The sequence below is a fragment of the Macrotis lagotis genome, chromosome X, assembly GCF_037893015.1.
Source record: "Macrotis lagotis isolate mMagLag1 chromosome X, bilby.v1.9.chrom.fasta, whole genome shotgun sequence".
In the NCBI taxonomy this organism is placed as follows: Eukaryota; Metazoa; Chordata; class Mammalia; order Peramelemorphia; family Peramelidae; genus Macrotis; species Macrotis lagotis.
Genome location: NC_133666.1, coordinates 512,588,554 through 512,606,473, shown reverse-complemented (window position 1 = coordinate 512,606,473; position 17,920 = coordinate 512,588,554). Strand labels below are relative to the sequence as shown.

The window sequence follows — 17,920 nt, the reverse complement described above, 5'->3', positions numbered from 1 at the left end:
GATAGGTAATTGCAGTGTAATCTGCAGATTACCAGAATGGTTGTATGAATTTGCAGCTTTACCAATAATGTACCAGTGTGTCCATGTTTCCCTATTATTTCCTCAACCTTGATTATTCTCATCTTTCTGTGATCTCTTCCAGTTATCCAGATAGGAAGTGAACATCAGCATTGTTTGTATTTGAAGTGTTCCATTTTGTACTAGCAGGCTGGATTACCACAAGGTGACTAGATAGTTCCCTCTTCACATTTATGGGAATTACTCTGAGGGATTGTGACTATCTTCTTTTTTTTAAGATTTTTTTCCATGGCAATGGGGTTAAGTGCCTGAGGTCAGATTTGAACCCAGGTACTCCTGACTCTAAGGCCGGTTCTCTATTTACTGTGCCACCTAGCCGCCCTGTAACTATCTTCTTAATCGTATTTTTCATAAGTCCCTACCAATACACTTTCTGGATTATTAGCTGGATATCAATTAGCCAGCTAAATACAATTTGTTTTTATAAATGAATATTTACTTAGGTGATAGAACAATAATGGTTGCAATAAAACATCTCTCCTTCCCCCAAAGGGGTCACATATTCTTAAGAGAATCCAGGAGAAATTATCTCAAGAATATAGTTCACAACTCATAGTTGTTTGAAGTCCTTTTTTCTTCTTCATGGGATGCTCAAGAAGTTCCCATTGGGAGTTATGCTCTGTGTGGCAGTTTAACCTTTTCTCAGTGTACCTTGTTTGTCCCCAGTTCTTAATGCAGATTCCAGGTAGTTCCAGGACACTGCTAGCATGTCCATAAGAAGTTTAAATCTTTTGACCTTTTGAAGTTCGAAATTTTATCCTTTGGCAAGGGAATGCAACTAGTTTCCTATTTCTATTCAAGTCCATCCGGTGTGATAAGTCACTTTAATCAATTCCAATATATTTCCGGTGTAGCAGCATTTTATTTCATTCAATGCATTTTTTCTTTACAAATTGGTTAAGCACTTTTTATGCACCTGTTTAATGCCTTAAATAAGATTATTGATTTAATAGAGATATTCTTACCTGATTATGGTATTAGGCTGTGAAAAATTTTGTTAGTACTTTAAGTGGAGGGGTGGGGTGGTTATTGATTGATTGATTCAATCGTCACCTTACACATACAACTTGCATGGGTTAGGAATATATAGAATGAATCTGTAATATCATCGATTGAGAAGGAGACTACCTATATTAAGTAAGCAAGTAAGACACCAAAGTACTTTACCTGGCTTCACACAGCCTGTGTATTTCAGAGATGGGATGGGAACTGAGGTTTTTTTTGAGTTTGACTTATACTCTGTGCTCAAAATTATGAGAGATATTTGATTAAAAATTGAGATTTTTTTTAATCCTAGTTGCATCAATTTTGTTTATGCAAGAGTTTTTCAATTCATGCAGTTAAAATTATCTATATTTTTTGCAAATCACTTCTATCCTTTGTTTGAAGCTTCTCCCTTTACAACTGCAGAAAGTGATTTACCTTTATGAATTTTTTTGCTGTTGTATGATCTATAATAATCAGGTTTGAAACATAGCTTGAAATCCGTATCTCTTAGAGCAATTTCTTTTATATTTTACTTTGATTCCTTAGATATTCTTTGAACTTTCAGATGAATTTTATTACTATTTTTTCTTGTCCTCTAAAGTAATTCTTTGTGGCTTAATAAACTGTGGTATATTATGTATGTGATGGAATGCTATTGTTCAATTGGAAACCAGGAGGGATGGGAATTAGGGAAGCATAGAAGGATTTGCATGAATTGATGCTGAGTGAGATGAGAAGAACCAGGAGAACATTGTATACCCTAATTGTATACCTAACATGGGTGTGATGATCAACCTTAATGGACTTGCTCATACCAACAGGGCAACAATCAGGCACATATTTTGGATATAAAAAATGTTATCTTATTATATAATTCTGCTATATTTCATACTTATGTTTCTTCCTTAGGGATATGATTTCTCTCATCACATTCAACTTAGATTAATGTATACCATGAAAACTATGTAAAGACTAACAGACTGCCTTCTGTGGGGGGGTGGGAGGAGGGAAGCAAGATTAGGGGGAAAATTGTAAAATTCAAAATAAAGTCTTTCAAAAAAATAATTCTTTGGTAATTCAATTTGCATGGCATTGAATAAGCAAATTAATTTAGGTAGAATTATATTATGAAAATTATATTGGTTCAGTCTACCTATGAGCCCATGAATATTTCTCTAACTCTTTAGATCTGGATTTGTGTGAAGAGTATTTTATAACTTTGTTTACACAGTCCCTGGGTTTGTCTTGGCAAATAGATGCCCAAGTATTTTATATTGTCTGTAGTTATTTTAAATTGAATTTCTCTTTCTATCTCTTTCTGTTGAGTTTTGTTGATAGTATAGAGAAATTCTAAGGATTTATGCAGATTGATTTCATATCCTGTAATACTGGTGAAGATTTTAGTTGATTCAGTTAGTTTTTAGCTGATTCTTTGGAATTCTCTAATTATTCTATCATATTATCTGAAAAAATGATAATTTTGTTTACTCAATACTTTTTTTTATTCTTTCAGTTTCTTTTTTTTGGTTTATTGCCATAGCTAGAATTTAAAATACAATATTGAATAATAGTAGTTATAATGGTCATCCTTGCTTTACTCCTGATCTTGTTGGGAAGGCTTCAAGTTTATCCCAATTACAGATGTTTTGTTTTTTGATTTTTAGATAGATACTACTTATCATCTTAATAAAGACTCCATTAATTCCTATATTTTCTAGTGTTTTAAGAGGAATAAGTATTGTCATGTCAAAAACTATTTCTCTGTGCTTTTTATAATTATGTGCTTTTTATTGTTTTTTTTTCTTGATATGGTCAATTATGCTCAGAAGTTTCCTAAAATTCAATCAACCATCATAATGTATGATTTTTGAAATATGTTGCTGCATCCTCATTTCCAGTATTTTTTAAAATTTTATTTAAAATTTTAAATTTTATGAAATATTAAATTAATTACTAAATTAAAAATTTTAATTAAAATTTAATAAATTTATTAAAAATAAATTAAAATTAAATATTTAATTTTTTGATATTCATTGGAGAAATTGATTTATAATTTTCCTTCTCTGTTTTTGCTTTCCTTGGTTTAGATATCAAAACCATATTTGCATCATAAAAGGAATTTAGTGGACTTCTTATTTATATATTTTTATTTAATTTATATAGTAAAGTTTAATTTTTTTTAAATGCTTGGTAAACTTCACATGTAAATATATCTGGTCCTGGGGACTTTTTCTTAGGGACCACATTAATAACTTGGTCATTTTTTTCCTCAGGTAGGGTTATTTCAGTATTCTATTTTTTTCTTCTGTTAATCTGGATAATTGATGTTTTTATAAATATTCATTTGTTTCACTAAGATTGCCAATTTTATTATTATTGTTATTATTATTATTATTATATATTTGGACATAAATACTCTTAACAATTGCTTTAATTTCAAGTGCATTCACCTTTCAATTTTTTACTATTAATTTGGTAATTTTTCTTTCTTAAATCAAGCTAAACAGCATTTTTTCATATTTCACTTCAAAATTTTATTTAAAATATTTTTCATAAAATCACCTCCTAGTTTTATCAGTTCAATGAGTTTTTACTTTTTTCTAATATTTATTTTTAAATTCTTGTAGAAATTATGCTTTTTTATACTTTACTAAAATATTCTTGTTTGAGTAAACATAATCACCTCCCCCCCAAATATAGACCCTCATGTGCAATAAAGGAAAGAGAAAACATAAAAATTTGAAAAAATAAAAAAAAATTATGCTTCAGTCTGTGTTCCAACACAATCAAGTCTGTACTGTCAATCACATTCTTTATGCTAAGTCCATCACAAAAGCTACTTCCATATTTTTCCACCATTGCCATTGAGGATTTCAACTCCCTACATTCATAGATCCCCACTACCATATACTATATTTTCTCTCTCTGTTCACTCTGTTCCTCTTCTTAAATGTGCTGTAGGATAGCTGAGTGGCTAAGGAGACTGATCACTAGAGCTGGGGCCAAGAGGCCCTGAGCCCTCATAGTACTCCTAAGGCCCAGCAACCACCCTACCCTGTGGTCCCAGACAGGCCATCCAATCCCAGCCCCTTGCAAGAAGTAAAAAATAAAATGTGTTATATATCACCACTCTCCCCCAGAGTCCACTTTCTCCTCCATCACTCACATCCCCCCCCCTTCCCCCTGGCCCCCTTCTCTCCTTTTTATTCTATATGTCTATACCCTATTGAGTATATATGCTTTTTCCTTTCTGAGCCACCTCTGATGAGAGCAAAGGTTCCCTCAATTCCCCCTTGCTTTCCCCCCTTCCATATCATTGCAATAGCGCATTGCAATAAAGAAAAATCTTATTATATGAAATATCTTAGCCTATTCCACCTCTCCTTTCTCTTACTCCCATTACATTTCCCTTTTAGTCATTGACTCCATTTTCACAATGTGTATCTTCAAATTCAGCCCTCTCCGGTGCTGCATCTATAAAAGCTCCTTTTACCTGCTCTATTAAATGAGAAGTTTTATATGAGTATTATCGGTATCATTTTTCTATGCAGGAAGACATGGAGTTCATCATCATTAAGTCCCTCATATTTTATTCTTCTCCTCTACTCTCTATGCTTCACCTGAGTCCTGTATTTGATGATCAAACTTTCTGTTCAGCTCTGGTTGTTTCAACAGAAACAATTGAAATTCCCTTGATTCATTGAAAGTCCATGTTCTCCTGGAAGAGGATGCTCAGTTTTGCTGGGTTCTCGGTTGAATTCTGAGCTCTTTTGTCTTCCAGAATATTCTATTCCAAGCCCTACAGCCCTTAATGTAGTTGCTGCTAAATCTTGTGTGATCCTGACTGCAGTTCCATGATATTTGAATTGTGTCCTTCTGGCTGCTTGTAATATTTTCTCTTTGATTTGGGAGTTCTGGAACTTGACTATAATATTCCTGGGGGTTGGTTTTTTTTGGATCCCTTTCTGGGGGAGATCAGTGGATGCTCTCAATTTCTATTTTGCCCTCTGCTTCTAGGATATCTGGGCGATTTTTCTGTAGGAATTCTTTAAAAATGAGTAGAGGCTCTTTTCCTAATCATGACTTTCAGGTATCCCAATAATTTATAAATTATCTTTTCTGAATCTGTTTTCCAGATCAGTTGTTTTTTCAATGAGATGTTTCACATTTTCTTCTAATTTTTCATTCTTTTGGTGTTGAAGTATTGTGTCTTGACTTCTCATAAAGTCAACAGTTTTCTTTGGCTCCATTCTACATCAGAAGGATTTGTTTTCCTGAGAGAGCTTTCTTATCTCTTTTTTCCATCTAGCCAATTATGCTTTTTAAAGCATTCTTCTCCTTAATAACTTTTTGAACCATTTTATCTATTTGGTTTATGCTGGTTTTTAACATATTATTTTCTTCAACATTTTTTGGATCTCCATGACTAAGCTGCTGACTTCTTTTTCATGTTTTTCCTGCATCTCTCTCTCATTTCTTTTCCCAACTTTTCTTCTACCTCCCTTACCTGATTTTCAAAATTTTTTTTGAACTCTGTCTTATCCTGAGCCCAATTTCCATTTTTCTTGGAGTCTCTAGATGCAGAAGTTTGTTCTTTCTCATCTTCAGATTGAGTATTTTGAACCTGCTTGGGATCATAGGCAATGTATTTCTCAATGGTGTTCCTCTTTTTTACTCTGTTTACTCATTTCCCCAGTCTGAACCTGGTTTTGTGGTGCTTCTTGAGCTTTTGCGTATTATTGGGAAATTCCCCCTCCCCACCCAAGGATCTCAGTGTGTGAAGCTCCTGGTCTGTGAATGACCACAAGTGCACCCTTCAGCCACAGGGCTGAGCTGGGGGGGGCCCTGCTGTTCTATTGGGGGTCAAGACTATGATCAGAATCTGAATGTGATCAGAGCCCCAGAGTCCTGTTCCAGGTACAGAGGACAGACCTTGGAAGTCTCTCTCCATTCCTCTACGTTTGGTGGGCTGAGCACTCAAGGCTCATTTGCCTGGGGGCTCCTGCTTACCCACTCCATTCTTGCTTACTGGCTCCATGTCTGCTTCCACTTCCTGGATCTGGGCTATCGTGGCCACCCCTGCTTGTTGAGTGCCCTGAGGACTGGGCTTCATGTGCTTGCGCTGGCAGAGTTCCCATGCCCCTCATCCTCCAATTTGTGCCTTGTGCTCCCTGGGGTGTGGATGAGGGAACTGCTCCTGCTACCATGAGCTGGGGCTCCCAGGCACCCTGGGGCTGCCTCTTGGAGGCTGAAGTTTCTTCCCTCTGGTGGGCCACCCCTCTAACCCTGTGGAGTAGAGCCTTTCCACTATTTTCCAGGTCACCTTAGCCTGGAGAATTGCCTCACTGGATCCCTCTGTGGATTCTGCATCCTGAAAATTTAGTTAGAGTCATAATTTTATGATTTTTGAAATATTATGGAGAGAACACCTAGGAGATGCTCTTCTCCTGTTGCCATCTTTGCTCCATCCCCCAAGTTTTTACTTTTAAATTTATTTATCTCTCTTTAGATTTTCATGATTTCCATTTTAGTGTGTAAGGATTTTTAATTTGTTCTTTTTCTAATTTTTTGGTTGTAGACAAAATTCATTGATCTGCTTCCCCCCCCCACACTTTTATTAATGTATATAATTTCCCCTTAAACCCTGCTTTGGTTTTATCCTGCAATTTTTAGAGTGTTTTCTTATTGTTGCCATTAAAAAAATGAAATTCTTGATTATTTTTATGATTTGCTCTTTGACACTTTTTTTGGCTTTTGCAAGGCAGTAGGGTTAAGTGACTTGCCCAAGGTCTTGTAGTTATGTAATTATTAAGAGTCAGAGGTCACATTTGCACTCAGGTCTGCCTGGCTCCAGGACCAGTGTTCTATTCACTACCACCCCAGTTATCCCTTTTTGACTCAATCATTAGAAAATTGATTGTTTTCTAATGAGTTTTTCCTTCTATGGCTTCCAGTATGATCTGAAAAGGGTTCATTCTCTTCTGTACTTGTTTATTAGCTTTTTTCCCTTAATATATAATCATTTTGATGTGAGGATTCCATAATAGCTGAGAAAAAGAGTATATTCCTTTTATTCTCATTAAGTTTTCTCCAGAGGTCTATTATGTAGCAATTTCCTAAGATTTTAATGATCTCGTTGATGCTGTTATTATTTATTTTATGATTATGACTATCTAGGTTTGAGGAGGAAATTTGAAGTCCTCTTGTTTCCTATAGTATTTCCTATAATAATTCATTTAACTTTTCCTTTCAGTATTTGGATGTTATGCCATTTGGTGCATGTGATTGCATTTATCTATTTTAATTAGATCAATATATGCTTTGTCTGTTTTTTTAAAATATTAGCTGAGGCATAATTGATTTTGGTTCAGTCATTTATTTTAACTCTGTATGTATCTCTTTGTTTCAAGCATTTTTCTTATAAACAACATAATGTTGGATTTTGGTTACCATTCCATTTGGTATCCAGCTCCATTTTATGAGTGAGTTCATCCTATTCACATTTGCAGTCATGATTATTAACTGCACATTTCTTTAAATTTTATTTTCTTCTCTCTCTCTTTCTCTGTCTCTGTCTCAGTCTCTCTATATCTGTCTCACTTTTCTTCCTTCCTTCCTTCCTTTCTTCCTTCCTTCCTTCCTTCCTTTCTTTCTTTCTTTCTTTCTTTCTTTTCTTTCTTTCTTTCTTTCTTTCTTTCTTTCTTTCTTTCTTTCTTTCTTTCTTTCTTTCCTTCCTTCCTTCCTTCCTTCCTTCCTTCCTTCCTTCCTTCCTTCCTTCCTTCCTTCTTTGTTTCTTTCTTTGTTTCTTTCTTTGTTTCTTTCTTTGTTTCTTTCTTTGTTTCTTTCTTTCTTTCTTTCTTTCTTTCTTTCTTTCTTTCTTTCTTTCTTTCTTTCTTTCTTTCTTTCTTTTTCTCTGTGTCTCTTTATCTTTCTTTCTGTGGTCCCTTCTCTAAAGTCTATTTTGCTCCTGACCACTGCCTTCCATATTTCCTCCTTCCTTTTGTAATGAACCCTCCCCCTACTTTGTTTTACCTCTTTCTCTTCCTGTTTCCTTGTTCAGTAAGATAGATTTCAATTACCAATTGAGTATTTATGTGTATTTTCTTTTTTTAAAGCCAATTTAGATTTGAGTGAGATTCATGAATTGTCTGCATTGCCCTTCATTTTTCCCTTCACTGTAGAAGCTTTTCCTTGCTCAACCCCTTTGTGTGAAATAATTTCCCATTCATCCTCTCTTTCTCCCAGGTCATTGCTTTTTTCAATTATCCATTTTCCCCGTCATCCCTAAATTCTCAACTTGTTCCCACACCCTCTTTCTATGTAGAATCTTTCTAAATAACAGTGGCAAAATTCTTGTTCTTGTTTGTTCTTTGTTTTCAAAGAGGATAAATGATGATAGTTTGCTTTTTATGTGACTTGGATTTAAAGGTAGTCTTCCACAAAGTCATCAGTCTTTCTTCTAGAGTCATCAAAGTTTAATGGCAGAACAAAAGTCAAAATGATGGGTGCTATCCTGGAATATAGTGGATTACCCGGACATCTCCAATTTTTGGCTAGAATCTAAACATTCCACAATGCTGCTTCTGTTACCTTCATGGTATTTGAAACAAATTTTCTTCTATCCATGCCACTGGGACAAATTTTCATATTTTGGGGTAGACATCACCTAATTCACTGATAGGTTCTGAGATCTGTTGATTACCTTCAACTTGATTGAGTCCATATACTAAGATATTTTACTGCTGTGAGGACATTGTATATGTTACAACTTCTTAGCATTACTGGTAAGAGCTGGATGATAGGGGATACCAAAGATAGATGAGCAGCCCTGAAACATAGTACTAGTCAGGATAAATAAGAGTTTCTTATTTTTCTTTCCTGAGTGCTAAGTATAGTTCTGATATAAACTTTTACATAACTTTTACTAGTTCTACCCCACCAGAGAGATCAAAGAAAGAGGAAAAGAACCATTTAGTAAAATGAATGCTGAGAAGATGCCCATCAACTTGTGAATGGCTAGACAAGTTATAGAACATGATTGTGATGGAATACTATTGTGTTATAAGAAATGATGATGAGAATAATTTCAGAAAAACATGAGAATTAAATGAACTGATGCGAAATAAAGTGAGTAAAATCAGGACAACATTGTACATAGTGATTGATGCTGCAATTCTTAGAAGATACATGTATCATCCTCCCATATGGAAAAGTAAATAAATAATTTAATCTTATTGAGTCCCATTTTATTTCTCTTTGATGTTAACCTTTTTAATACTTCTACTAAGTCTTGTATTTGAAAGTCACATTTTTCTTTTTGGTTCTGTTCTTTACATCAGTATTATTTTACATCCTCTTTTTCATTAATTATTAATTTTCCTTTGAAAATTCTTCTTCTTTCCAATTCCAGCTTCTTTACCTTCCAGAATATCATATTCCAAGTTTTCTACTCTTTTATTAAAGTAGCTGCTAAATCTTGTGTGATTGTGATTCTGGTTCTATAATAGCTGAATTTCTTATTTTTGACTGTTTGCAATATTTTCTTTTTGACTCGAGAGAGCTCTAAATTTGGCTATTTCCTAGAAATTTCATTTTGGAGTGTCTTTATAGGTGATAGTCGCTGAAGTTTTTCAATTTCTATTTTACCCACTGGTGTAAGATATCAGGGAAGTTTTCCTTGATAATTTCTTGAAATATGATTTCTAGGCTCTTTCTTTGATCATGACTTTCATGTAGAAGAGTAATTCTGAAATGATCTCTTCAATTTTTCCAGGTCAGTTGTTTTTCCTAATGAAATTTTTCATATTTTTTATTTTTTTTACTATTTTGACTTTGTTTTTTGATGTATCATGAAGTCATTAGCTTTCCCTTGAATATTTTTTTTAAAAAATCTTTCATCAGTGAGTTTTTGTATCTCTTTTTCCATTTGAACAAGTCTGCTTTTTTTAAAGGAGTTTTATCTTCAGTGAATTTTTGTACTTCTGTAATTTGGCCACTTCTCTTTTTAAAGGTTCTGATTTTTCTTCACCTTTTTTGAATCTCTTTTACCAAACTTTTACTTGCCATTTAATATTTTTTTCCTTTTGTCTCATTTTTTGACCAAATGTTTCCCTCTGCCACTCTTATTTGAGTTCCATAATATTTTTTTTTTCTTCCAAGAATTCTTATGGAGCTTATCTCCAAATTACTTTTTACCCCCCCTTTTGAAGCTTATTGCTTATAACTGCTATTCATTGAAAGCGGCCACAACCTGGTAAAACCATCCTAGTACATGAGATTTTGTTTTGGTCTTCCCAAATCATATTAGCTTTTGGTCAGGTTTTTTGTTTGTTTGTTTGTTCATTTCCCCACTCTATTTCTTGATTTGAAACATTATGCTGATGTTTATCTCTTTTTCTGCTGTGGGTAAAGGGAAGGGCTCTGCCTTAAACTTTAGCTTTTTATTACTGATATTTTCAGAGCTATAAGAATTTGGATGTTACAATTTAGAAGGTGGTGTGGTCTGGAGAGAAGTGTATTCTATCTTTCATTGTTTGCACTATGGTCTTTATTTATGAAGGCCCCCTGATTTCTAGGGAATGCAATTAATACTGCTCCCTTGAACCCCTCCTCCCTTTGGACCAGAAACAATATTTTTCTTGAGCTCTTGAAGCTGAAAAGCTATTATCCTCCAGGGCTTACATTCCTTCTTCACCAAGAACATTCCTTTCAGTCCTGAAACTGTCACCCAAAAATGGGTTTGGGCAATGAAGTTGTTAAATAGAATCTGTTTCTATGGCCACTGATAGCACAGGGGTATCTTGTATGCTCTTTCTGACAAGTTTCCAGATTTTCTTACCATCTCCTAATTGAGAGCTCCTGGACCTACTGTTGCTTTTGTCTCTACAGACTATTCCATTCCTGGTATTTCACCCCTGTGAACTTTGTGCAAGGCTTGTCCCAGTGTCATAAATTTTTCTTGCTAACTTCCTATGCTGTCTTTGGCAGGAAAAATGTCTTACTCTGAGATTTTGTTGACTCTATCACTTCAGAATATCACTGTGAGATGTTATTTTAAAGTTGTTTGGAGGGAAATGTTGGGAATGCTCAAGCTTATTCTACGTCACCTTCTTGGCTCCCTCCCAGAGATTTTAGGCATTTATTTTGATTGCAACTTCCATTTCTATTATTGTCACTTGGATTTTGTAATTCCTCATTAGAAAAGCAGTTGTTTTGTGTGGATTTATTATGTATCTGGATATTTTGTTAAAGCTTTTAATTGTCTCACTTAGTTTCTTTGTTTATTCTCTAGAAAATCCTAGGGGTGAATCATGAATTGATGGAGAACTAGAACCTCTGGTGTGAGGGTTTGCTGAGACCTCTTTAGGGCTGCTTATTTACCTTTGTTGTTCACTGTCAACCAAATCTCACCCATGGCTACAAGAAGTTGTAGCACTGAAAGCGGCCACAACCTGGTAAAACCATCCTAGTACATGAGCAAAACTAGGCTGAGAGCAACTAACAAGTCACAGATCTATCAGTGAGTTAGGGGAGTATCTACCTCAAACGTATGAAGACATCCCACAGTAGAGTGTACAGAAGAGGACAATTTGTTCTAACAATCAAGAAAAAGCTGAAGTAGCTGCTATGGTATACTTCTAACTTGATCAGATTTTGAAGATCTAAAAGTTATCTACTATATCCACCCATCACCAGTCATCTTGTCTTTTGTTGGGTTTAATTATTATTTGCTCTTTATTAATTAGTTCTAACCTCAGGAACAGTAATATCCCCCTCTATTCTCATTTGGACTTCAATGACTCTGGAAGAAAGTGTGGCTGATGACTTTACTCAATTCTCTATCTCCCTCAAAACCAATTCATGTGTCAATCAAGTCATCAGTCCATGATATCAACAGACTTCTTTGAAAAGAACAAATAACAAACAAGAAATATCTAGCTATAACATCATGTTATCAGGCAATTGATGGTTTCTCTTTTTATTTATTTATTGAAAAATTTTATTTATTTTGAATTTTACAATTTCCCCCCGAATCTTGCTTCCCTCCTCCCACTCCCCACAGAAGGTAGTCTGTTAGTCTTTATATTATTTCCATGTATGCATTGATCTAAGTTGAATGTGATGAAAGAGAAATCATATCCTTAAAGGAAGAAACATAAAGTATGAGATAATAGCCGAATTACATAACATTTTTTTAAAATTAAAGGTAATAGTCTTTGGTCTTTGTTCACCTTTTGCCTATATCTAATTTCTTTCATTTTTCAATCAATCAATCTATCTGTCTATCTATCTATCTATCTATCTATCTATCTATCTATCTATCTGTCTATCTATCTATCTATCATCTATCTATCATCTATCTATCATCTATCTATCTATCTATCTATCTATCTATCTATCTATCTATCTATCTATCTATCTATCTTACTAAGGCCATTTACAACTGTGTCTTGTGTATCTAATCTTTTCTTATCAATTACTCAGTTTCTTAGTACTAGATTGTTTTAATAATTAACACTTTTAATATGATTTAATATTTGTACAGCTTGACTACCTTTTTTTCACATTTTTCATTGATTCTCTTTATATCCTTATCCTTGTTCTTTTGTGCTTCCAAATGAATTTTGAGCAATTTCTTTCTTTTGTCTTACCACTAATGCTAGCATTTCTTGATTAGAACCTTATAAAATGATAGTATATAGAGTACTGACTTTTCTGATATATATATATGTGTATATATATATAGATATATATATATCTATATATATATGGAAATGTCATAATTTTCCCAGACAATGGGGAAATGTGGGTGTACTTGTGGGTGTGTTTGTGTTTATGTGTATGTTTGCATCTTATTTGCATCTTATTATTTGCATCTTATTATCTTCCATGAAAATCTTCCCCCCTTCTAGTTAGTATAGGAAGCAAGCTTTTAAATAGTCAGTAGAAAGTAAAAATAGCAGGAAGTAAAATTTCAAAAGACAACCCAGAATTAATGAATAAAATATCCCAAAACAAAGGGACAAGAGTCACATCCCGAAATTATGTGCTATATTAGAGGATACCACTTATGTTTGCTGTCAGGTCCTTTTGGTCCTCTCATATGTTAATCTCATTTAAGTTTTTGACATTAGCAGAACTTCAAATGTTATTAATAAATTTGAGATGACATTAATATACTAACCTTAACATTTTACTTACAAGCTTGACATAATTTGGACATGTCAATAAATTGACCCAAGATAGAACAGAGAAGAGATTCCTGTTTCCTAAAAACAAACACAAAACAAACCTATAAGAATGAGACCTTAAGCCATTGAGTACACTTTTTATCTACTGCAATAATAATGTGAATGTCTTTTTCCCCCCATGCTGTTTATCTTCTTTCAGCACTCCATCATCATCTCTATACTATTTATCTTTGTACCCTTCTCCTTAGTTGTCTGCATTTTCTATACTCTTTGTATGGAGTTTCTCTGTTCCTAATCAAAGTGTGATTGTAGTATTATTTCCTGTTTTCATTGTATTCTTTCCCATCAAACACCCAAAGAAGCTGTTGTGCTTGTATCATTTATAATTTCCCAAATTAATTAGTATATTTGGAGTAAACTTGTGACCTGTGTGAATGACAGGAGGGTTTAACTATTATTTGTTCTTTATTTATTAATTAGTTCTAACCTCAGGAACAGTATTATCCCCTCTCTATTCTCACAGATTACTGGTCTGGATTCTAGCCTATCCTCAGGGAAGCAACTTTTGTGGAAAATAACCTGCTTAATGTCTTTACACATGTTGCAGATACTGACTTCTCCACAGCAGTAATCTCTGAAGTGCCAGAAAAAGTTCTTACCACTAAAGTACTTAGCACTGTCACAGGTCTCATTATCAGAAAACAAATCAAATTTTGTTAATCAAAATATCTTTAAAGAAGATGGGCTACCATGAGTTGTTGAAACAGAATTTTAATGGCCTTATTCATTGTATTGGCAGTTGAAACCTCCATTTATCTTGTCTCTTTCTATGAAAATAAGAAGTCCATGAAAGCAAGGATTGTACTCCATTTCTGTATGTATTTCTAGAGTCTGACATTGAGCTTTGCATATAATTTTAATTTATTTATAGTTATATATTATTAAATGTAATTTATAATTAAATAATTTAATTAAATGTTTAATAGATTGTTTTTATTCATTTAAAATGGTCCACAGCAGAAAAGGAAGAGAATTAAAGAATGAGGCACTTGTTCTGGGTAGTCTCAAAAGCTATAGGGTTACCTAATGTAGGTAGTACATTGGCATAAGGTAGTACATTATTTCTCCTACATTCCAGATAATTGGAAAGAGTCAACATTTGTCTCTTGTTGTTGGTACAGGGTTAGAAAGGTCTTGATTGTATGTAGGGATCCTTACAAGAATAACAGGCAGAAGCCCAGGGAATCAATGGAAGTTTGGAGGCTGATAAGGAGGGGATGCTGAAGGGTTTTAAGAATTTGCTTCCATGTAAGGATTTTTATTGTGAGAGGGCTCTCTTTTTTGATTCATGGATTGAGCTATAATTATTCTGGATCTGGACAGTCTCTCTTCTTTTAAAAATATTTTTATTATTTTGATAAATATTTCTCAAATACATTTAAATTTCTTAATACTCATTTTTGAAATATTTGACTTCTAATTCTCTCTTTCTTTTCAATTCCTCCTGAGAAGACCAGCATTATCATACTGACTATACAAGTAAAGTCTTTTTTTCACATTTTTATTTTCTTTATTATTCAAAAATCATCCTTTTTATTTACTCTTATGACTCTGTGCTTGTGCCTTCAACACGTTCACAACAATTTTCTGCTCCTCAATCAGGAAAGCATGCTTGATCCTGTCACAGACACATTTAGCACACATGGAGCCACCATAAGCCCTGCTGACATGCTTTTTTGTCTTTGATAGCCTCATAAGAACTTCAGGTCTTACTGCCCGAACACCTCTAAGTCTTCCTGGGCACACACCACAGGCTGATTTTGGTGCTTTTCCAACTTTCTTGGTATAAAGGTAAACAATCCTGTTACCTAGAGTTCGTGACAGTCAAGTTTTGTTGGAAGCTGTATTGTAGGACAACCTAGGCCGATATGTTAGGTGCTGAATCATTTTTAATTTATGGTCAGGTTCGCCGCCGGAGGAAGGAAGAGCGTAAAGTCTTATAAAATATATTTTTATATTGACCATGCTGCAAAAGAAAATACATACACATAAAACAATGAAGATAAAGAAAATTTCAAAAGAATGCTTCAATCTGTACACAGAATCCATCAATTCTCTTTCTGGAGATGGCTAGCATTTTCCATCATAGATTTTTTTGAATTGTCTTGGTAGCTAACTCCTTTGTAGTAAATCATCATACAGTATTGTTGCTACTATGCACAATATTCTCAGGTTCTGCTAACTTTACTTTGTATCAATTCAAATAAAACCTGCTAAGTTGTTTTTTTTCCCTGAAACCATCCTGCTCATCATTTCGTATAGCATAATGGTATTCCTTCACAATCATATACCACGATTTGTTCAGTCATTCCTTAATTGATGGGCATCCCTTCAATTTCTATTTTTTTTTTTTTCAGAAAGAGTTGCTATCAATATTTTTATACAAAAAAGTGTTTCTTCCTTTTCTTTGATCTCCTATAGATACAGGTTTAGTAGCAATATTTTGTGGGTCAAAGAATGTGCATTGATCTTTAGCCCTTTGAATACAGTTCCAAATTGTCCTCCAGAATTTTGAACCCCTTCCAAACTCCACCAACAGTGAATTGGTGTTCTAATTTTTTCATATCCCCTTGAGTATTTGTCACTTTTATTTTCTGTCATGTCAGTTAACATGACAGGGGTGAGTTGGTTTCTAAGAATTGTTTTAATTTCCATTTCTCTAAGCAATAGTGATTTAGAGTATTTTTTTTCCACATGACTATTGGTAGCTTTGATTCCGTCTTCTGAAAATGTCTTGTTCATACTTTTTTTTGACTATATGACAATTGAGGAATGGCTCATATTTTTATAAATTTAAATCAGTTCCCTAAATATTTAAGAAATGGGACTCAGAAAAAAATTGCTGCAAATGTTATCATTTTCTGTTTTTTCTTCTGCAGCATTAGTTTTGTTTGTGTGAAAGTTTTTTTAATTTCATGTGGTATCACAATTGTTCATAAGTTCAATTATAACCTCAGATATCTTATTATTGTGTAACTTGGCAAATCACTTAACCATGTTTGCCTCAGTTCTTTTTCTGTCTAATAAGCTAGAAAAATAAATGGTAAATAATTTCATTAGCTCTGCCAAGAAAACCCTAAAATTATCATGAAGAATTGTATACAGTTGGATACTCAAACACACAATCAAAATTATTTTACTCTTTGAAATTCTTTTTATCTCTTTTTTTGGTCATAAAGTCTTCTTTCATTCAAAGATTAGACAGGGTGTTTTTTGCTTTGCTCCTCTAATTTATTTATAAATTTATGTCTAAATCATTTATTCATTTTGACCTTATCTTGAAATATGGTGTGAGATACTAGTCTATACTGAATTTCTTCCAGAATACTTTGCAGTTTTCCCAGAAATTTTTGTCAAATTTTGAATTCTTATGTCACAAACCTGAATCTTTGGATTTATCACATAATAGATTACTATGTCCATTTATTACTATGTCTTGTGGGTTGAAAATTTTCCATTGATCTACCACTATTTTTAGATGGCATCAGATTATTTTGATGATTATAACTTTATGATATAATTTGAAATCTGTAGGCTACCTTTCTTCACATTTTTTCTTCCCTGGATATTCTTGATCTTTGATTTTTGAAGATGAATTTTGCTATTCCTTATTAGTTTTATAAAGTAATTCTTTTGTGGTTTGATTGATATGGCATTGAATAAGTAAATTAATTTAGGTAGAATTATCTTTTTAATGATATTAGATAGCATACTATGAGCAATGACATTTCTCCAAGTTTTTGTGTTTCTTTATTTGTGCAGAGTGTTTTATAACTTTATTCATATAGACCCCAAGTTTGTCTTGGCAGGTAGACTCCAAAATATTTTCTGTTGTCTGCAGACAGTTTTTTTTTCCTTCCTGGAAAACTTTTTTTTATTGTGGCTGAAGAAACAGGGTAGTTGGACAGTTTAGACGATTCCAATCTTGTTGGCAACATCTAAGGCATCATGGTCTGGAGCAAGCTGGATGTAGACTTTCTTCTTTCCATCAGTCCAGATAAGTGTGTTGACCTTCACCACATCGATGTCATACAGCTTCTTTACTATCTGCTTGATTTGATGCTTGTTGGCCTTGACATCCACAATGAAGACTAGGGTGTTATTATCTTCAGTCTTTTTCATAGCAGACTCAGTGGTCAAGGGGAACTTGATGGCACAGTGATCAAGCTTGTTTCTCTGAGGGGCACTTTTCTGAGGGTATTTAGACTGCCTTTCAAATCTTAGTGTCTTGGGTCTCTGGAAGGTAGGTGAGGTTCGGATCTTCTTTTTGTGGCTATGGACACCCTTCACCACCACCTTCTTGCCCTTCAAGGCCTTGGACCTGGCTTCTGTCTTCGGGGAGACAACTGCTCCCTTCTTCACCTTTGGCACCATCTTGGGGGAAAGGGTGTCTGCAGGTATTTTGAAAGAAATTTCTTTTCCTCTCACTTCCTGCTGGGTTTTATTGATAGTATATAAAAATACTGATGATTTATGTGAATTTATTTCATATCCTCTTATGTATTAAAGTTATTAATTGTTTCAACTACTTTCTATTTGGTTCTCTAGAGTTCTCTAAGTATTCCATCACATTATGTGTAAAAAGTGATAGTTTTGTTTCTCAT

At 33.9% G+C, this 17,920-nt stretch overlaps 1 protein-coding gene and 1 pseudogene across 1 annotated transcript; both read right to left on the bottom strand.

The window, feature by feature from the left end:
• Positions 1-14,849: 14,849 nt before the first annotated feature.
• Positions 14,850-15,203, bottom strand: LOC141501038 (large ribosomal subunit protein eL34-like; annotated as a pseudogene).
• A 2,022-nt stretch (positions 15,204-17,225) lies between these two features.
• On the bottom strand, positions 17,226-17,690 carry LOC141497822 (large ribosomal subunit protein uL23-like). Its single transcript, XM_074200660.1, has one exon. The coding sequence runs from the start codon at positions 17,688-17,690 to the stop codon at positions 17,226-17,228; it is 465 nt and encodes a 154-aa protein (XP_074056761.1).
• Positions 17,691-17,920: the final 230 nt, after the last annotated feature.

Excerpts from the sequence above, each read along its gene's own strand:
- LOC141497822 (XM_074200660.1), bottom strand. The coding sequence starts at position 17,690 with ATGGTGCCAAAGGTGAAGAAGGGAGCAGTTGTCTCCCCGAAGACAGAA.